The 6,353-nt window shown below is 35.2% G+C and overlaps 1 protein-coding gene across 1 annotated transcript in view; it reads right to left on the bottom strand.

The window, feature by feature from the left end:
• The window catches only part of GEN1 (GEN1 Holliday junction 5' flap endonuclease), a 240,191-nt gene extending 234,244 nt beyond the window's left edge, over positions 1-5,947 (bottom strand). The window contains exons 1-2 of the mRNA XM_053711236.1: positions 5,771-5,947; positions 2,668-2,860 (exon numbers count right to left, since the gene is read on the bottom strand). Of these exons, the coding sequence (XP_053567211.1) occupies positions 2,668-2,828 (161 nt within the window). The 5' untranslated portion in view covers positions 2,829-2,860; positions 5,771-5,947. The remainder of the gene's footprint in view (positions 1-2,667; positions 2,861-5,770) is intronic.
• Positions 5,948-6,353: the final 406 nt, after the last annotated feature.

The following is a 6,353-nucleotide window of genomic DNA, read 5'->3' on the forward strand; positions in this document are numbered from 1 at the left end:
TTTGTCTGGATGTGGGTTTTTTTCGTTCGTTAATAAAACGAGCTGTCAGGGCCAAAAAGTTGGAATATCTTTTGATGTAATATTTCCATGATAAAATGGATAGAATAGATATATTTTGTTAATATATTATGTTATTGATGTATTCTGCATACTGTCCTATCTATATATTTTTTTTTCTCTTTTTTGCTTTTAAGGATGTATGTATGTTATCACCCTGCGTGGTGTTTCTATTCTGTCACATGTTTAAACTTAATGGCACTGCTGGCACCTATAAAATAAATATTTATAAAAATAAAAAAATAAATTAAATGTTGGAGAGACGACAAGAAGGGTCAGAGACCGTATTGTCGAAAACAAAACTAACATTAGGAACGGACTTGAGAAATCACCAGTAGCCTGTCATTTTAAGGAAGCTAGGAATTCAGTTAGTCAATTAAGATGTCAAATTATTGAACACATACCTATAGACAGACAAGGGGGGGGATAGAGACAAAAGGCTTAAACAGAGAGAGGCCTTTTGGATTTATCATTTAGAAAGTAGGATACCTATGGGAATAAACAAGGAATGGGATTTATCCCTATTTTTGTGAAATTATACGTATTTCACATCTTAGGTTATGAATAAAGCATGTGATGTAACCTCTATCTTTAGAATGTTGTTTATAAATTCAGTCTAGGTTTTATAATGCAAAATGTGGGATATGCTTAATTGAGGTAATTTTATCTATGTGTTTATATTATGCACTGTCTCTTTAAATATATATTTTTCTGTTGTAGAGGGGGAGTTGTTCTGTGATGTCAGAGAGGGAGGGGCTTAGAGTGTTATTTAAGTCTGCCACACCTGTAACCATTTATGCATGATCAAGGAATTGTATGTCCGAAACGTTGCTGTTTTAACTTTGTTGCACTTCCAATAGATTTAGAGATTATTTCAAGGGGTGCTGCTGCCTCTGTTTTTCTTGCCCCTTACATCAGTCATACTACGTGTGTACACATGGTCTGCATCTGCTATGCTAAGCAAAACATTCCCTGTAATCCTGTCATGAGGCAGTGGAAGTGCACAGGTCAGATAAATCACTGGGTGGAGTGACAATCCCATACATCCTCATATTGTAACATGCAGGCATTGTGCAGATGTGGATTAATCTATAACAGACACAAATACTACCACACAGCTATAGTTCAAGCCCTGAGACTTTTTAAGGGGTGTGTGCTTGGACTGCTAACGGTTATAGATTTAAATGCTTTGAAAACTATAATTTTGTATGCAGATTTTTTTTAAAAAAACAGTGCTTATAGGGACAGTAAACACTGAGTTTTGTATATAAGATGTTTAGTTACGCATAATAAAACAACTTTGCAAAATATTTGCATATTGTACCATTTCATGTAATTTAGCTCTGAAAAAATAGCAATTTCCAATACTTAAAATGCACCCTGCTGACTTTTCAAGGCTAAACCTGCTGCATATGTGTCCCTAATTGGCTTATCCTAATTATCCTGTGTGTCATACAGCACACTTGAAGTCCAGCCTTTTGCCCTTCCCTTAGAAAGCCTACATAGATAGCGGGTAGGACTGCTTTTTACCTCACAACCCAACCGAAAGAGGAAGTGAACAGACGATACTGAGTAAGACTATAAATCTTTGATTATAAATAAAACTTTTATATAATATTTTTTTTTTTTTGCGGTTTTGCTTTTAAATTATATTTATTGTTGCCACATTTTTAAAATCTGATGTTTACCATCACTTTTATTGAGGATATAATAAATAGATTTCTAAATTTAATACACATCTGAGGTGAAATGTAAGATTAAAGTGAAAGTCAACCCTAGCGTTTTTGAAATGCTAGGATTGACTATTGAAACAAATAATGGGGACTTTCATTCATGAAGTATAAAGATACTTCATGTAGAAAACTCCTTTATTTGTTTCAACCAATTGCCGTTCTAATCTGCTAAGGAAGCCCATGGCAGATCGCTGTTTTCCTTGAGGTGACTTTTCACCTCTTTGCCAATAGCCGTGCGGTAAATCCGGATTGGCGCCCTTGGGAGACGGATTTACCAGACGGCTATTGGCTAAGAGGTGAAAACGTCAGCTCTTAGCAAAAAATTTTTTTGCTGTGGGCTTTGTTAGCAGTTAAGAACGGCGTTCGGTTGAAACAAGTAAAGGAGCTTCTTACATGAAGTATCTTATACTTCCTGAATGAAAGTCCCCTTTATTTGTTTCAATAGTCAATCCTAGCGTTTCAAACACGCTAGGATTGACTTTCACTTTAAAGCATAATACTTGTTTTTTGGTGCATTAAAGGGCCATATTATTTAAAAAATTAAATGTTCTATCTAATTTGTTAGATGTGTAACTAGCTCTACTGGAGTAGTTTCCGCTTGGGACAAGCAGTGCTCTGTGGCTCCCAAGCGGTACTTCAACTATGTGTTCAACCTCTTTGCATAGGTTAAAAACACAGTAGTGCAGGGTTTATAGTCTACAAATTACATGCACTAAAGAATTAGAGTATATCATTCTTCGATTATTATGGCCCTTTAAACTGTTTGTATTACCGTACTTTTATTTTCATAGGTTGATGAAAAAGCTATAATGTAAAACATGTGAACACCAAAATAATAGGTTTAAAAATGATCAAAAGTAGCCATCTGCTCAGGTACCTCAGGTGAGGTTTGGTAACCACTCCAACCATTCTCTTAACAGACTGTGCTTCACAGACCCAAATACTCAAATCAACTGCAAGGGTCTTTCCCCCGAGGCTGTGCAGTGGGAAATGCTGTTTCACTGGCTCAAGGATTGACCACAACTCATAGACTCCCATCTTGCTTCAAGTTCTAGGATTACATGAAGTGGCTGTACAAAAACAAGCAATATTGATTTTTAGTATGAATGGTCTACACTAATGTTCAAACCTCAAATATCTGTTAAAGGGATAGGAAAGTCAAAATTAAACTTGCCCGATTCAGATAGAACATGTCATTTTAAAACACTTTCAAATTCCTTTCTATTTTCAAATGTGCTTCATTCTCTTTGTATCCCTTGTTGAAAAAGAATAGGCACATATCTTACACTAGTGGGAGCTAGTTGGTGATTGGTACCTGCACACATTTGTCTCTTGTGATTGGCTAACTAGATGTGTTCAGCTAGCTGCCAATATTCCTTCAGCAAAGGATAACAAGAGAATGAAGCAAAATTGAAAATAGAAGTAAATTGGAAAGTTGCTTAACAAACTGTATCTTCTATCTGAATCACAAAATAATATTTTTTTTCTGTCCCTTTAAGTTACTAAAAAGAGAACTGTTGGCAAGACATAAAAAAGTGCACTAAAATCCCAGACAAATGTAAAACATAAAAAAATAATAGTTCTTCATTTAAAAGGAAAGTAAACCCTTTCAGATTTTAATATAAAATGTTTATGTCAGGGCTTGATGAATATGTTCAAAAATTAGGAGCCAGTAAGAATATTTAGGAGCAAGGCATATTTTTAGGAGCCAGCCAGCTGGATATGTATATAGATATATGGAGAATAATCCAAAAAGTTAGGAGCCAGTGGCTCCCAGACTCCTGGTTTTGTCGAGCCCTGGTTTATGTTCAGTAAAATAACTGCAATTTAATTTAATTTAAAAAAGGGACATGAAACCCAAAATGTTTATTTCATGATTCAGAAAGAGCAAACAATTTTAAACAACGTTCTCATTTACTTCTATTATCTAATTTTCTTTGTTAAAAACATACCTAGGTAAGCTCAGGGGCATGTTACTGGGAGCTAGCTGCTTATGGTACCATACATTGGCTCCCCTGTCATACTTGCTCCCAGTAGTACAATGCAGCTTTTTCAACAAAGAATAACAAAAAAATTAAACACGTTTGATAATAGAAGTAAATTGGAAAGTAGTTTAAAATGTTATGATCTCCCAATCATGCAAGAAACTCTTTGGGTTTCATGTCCCTTTAAAACCAGAAAATCAGGAGTTTTTTGTTTTTTTATTCTGACAATTGAAAGGGCACAAGGCAGAATTCACAAGGCTAACCCTGACAAACATTTCCATAACTGGCTTCATCAGAGATTATAAAATAATAAATGATTATTTTGATAACACGACCATGGCTAGCCTTGTCTACTCTAGACAAAAGTCCAGATTGGCACCTCTAAATAAAGCAGTAGTGGGTGAAATTTGGTAACTTATTGCATTAAAAACATGTTCAATCGTATCCATTACTGTAATTACATTGTGTTTACTTACGTTCTATGATACTTCACCCAATTATAAACTAATGCTATATTTAAGAGAATACATAGTGGTACAACTTTGTTTTTTAATTAGGAATATGCTTGTAGGTGGGGTTAAAGGGACACTGAACCCAATTTTTTTTCTTTCATGATTCAGATAGAGCATGAAATTTTCAGCAACTTTCTAATTTACTCATATTATCAAATTTTCTTCATTCTCTTGGTATCTTTATTTTAAATGCAAGACTGTAAGTTTAGATGCCGGACCATTTTTGGTGAACAACCTGGGTTGTCCGTGCTGATTGGTGGATGAATTCATCCACCAATAAAAAAGTGCTGTCCAGAGTATAAACCAAAAAAAAAAAGCTTAGATGCCTTTTACAAATAAAGGTAGCAAGAGAACAAAGAAAAATTGATAATATGAGTAAATTAGAAAGTTGCTTAAAGTGAAGGTCCATTTTGATGAATTAGTGCCTGGTTTTTAATAAACATTAAAAACAAGGGCACTTTAATGCATCAAAATTGACATTTCACTGTTTAATTCAAAAACTTACCTTTTAATCCTGGCAGCAGCTCCAACACTTCCTATGCCAGTCGCAAGCCGTCTTCGCTGGTCCAAAATGACGAAACCGGCTTCCTCCAATCATAGCGTTGCATCAGGCCAAGATTCCCCCGGGGGGGAAGCTGTGATTGAAGAAAGCCTGATTCGTCATTTCTGACGTCTGTAGAGGCTTCCGATGGCCACGTGAATCGCTGGAGCAGCATTCAGAATTAAAAGGTAAGTTTTTGAAAACAGTGAAATATCCATTTTGATTAATTAAAGTTGTTTTTAATAGGTTTATTAAAAACCGGGCACTAATTCATCAAAATGGACCTTCACTTTAAAATTGCATGCTCTATCTGAATCACAAAAGAAAACATTTGGGTTCAGTGTCCCTTAAAAGGTCATTTTTCAGATAAAGAATACAATTTTAAGCAACATTCCAATTTACTGCTATTACCTAATTTGCTGCAATCTTTAGATATCCTTTATTAAAGAAATCATGCACATTTGTGAGCCAATCACATGAGGCATCTATGTGCAGCCACCTATCAGAAGCTACTGAGCCTATCTAGATATGCTTTTCAGGAAAGAATATCAAGAGAACGAAGCAAATTAGATAATAGAAGTAAATTAGAAAGTTGTTTAAAATGGTCTTCTCTATCTGAATCATGAAAGAAAAAATGTGGGTTTAATGTCCCTTTAAGTTTCCACAATTTGAGATGATAAAATTGTATCAGCCTAAAACTCAGCTGTGTGCAAAATGCATTTTGTATCAGCTTTCTGTATAGAAATACAAATAAACAGTATGTGACTCATGGACCTGCTGGTATGCACTTTTTTTTTTCAAATTACTTTTATTTTACTTGTTCCTACTGTAATGTAAACAAGTGATGTCTTTTAACGACCACATCTATGATAGAAATTGGGCATTAATTGCACTACTACACACAATAGGAAAAAGAGCCTCTCAAAGACCTTTATCACTTACTATAATCCGGAAGGCCAAATAAATGTGCGCTTGATGAGGTGAGCCTGCTATTTTAATGTACAATCTAAAACACTGACAAGACACGCAGTAAATTATCAATGCGTTTTGCAATATAAAATCACATAATAATAACTTTCGCTATCGTGAAAACTTCCCGCCTTTGAATTAAACCGAGAGAAGTATAATCTGTGAGCGCCTCCTACAGCATGACCTCACTTCCTCCGGGTATCACGTGATGGAATGTGACGTAAATTGGAGTTGCTCGAGTGTAAACAAATCTATATTATCAGGAAAATATCAGTAACAATCTGTGGAAATGACAGTAGCATTACACGCCCGTACTAGACTCCAGCATTGTCACTGATCCCTCATTGTTACTGATGTTTCTGATATATATATTATTTAGTGCGTTTAACCAATCACACCCGTGTTGGATCTGCGAATGCGACTCTTACCAAGCGCAAGCACAGTCACGTGATTGTTGTTTGGTTCACATGCTGTTTTTACGTAACGTGGTTCTGTTGATATTTTGGGAATGGGAACAGTTTAGTGATTGGTGTATAAGTACAATTGTCAACTAATT

Source organism: Bombina bombina, chromosome 4, assembly GCF_027579735.1.
Source record: "Bombina bombina isolate aBomBom1 chromosome 4, aBomBom1.pri, whole genome shotgun sequence".
NCBI lineage: Eukaryota > Metazoa > Chordata > Amphibia > Anura > Bombinatoridae > Bombina > Bombina bombina.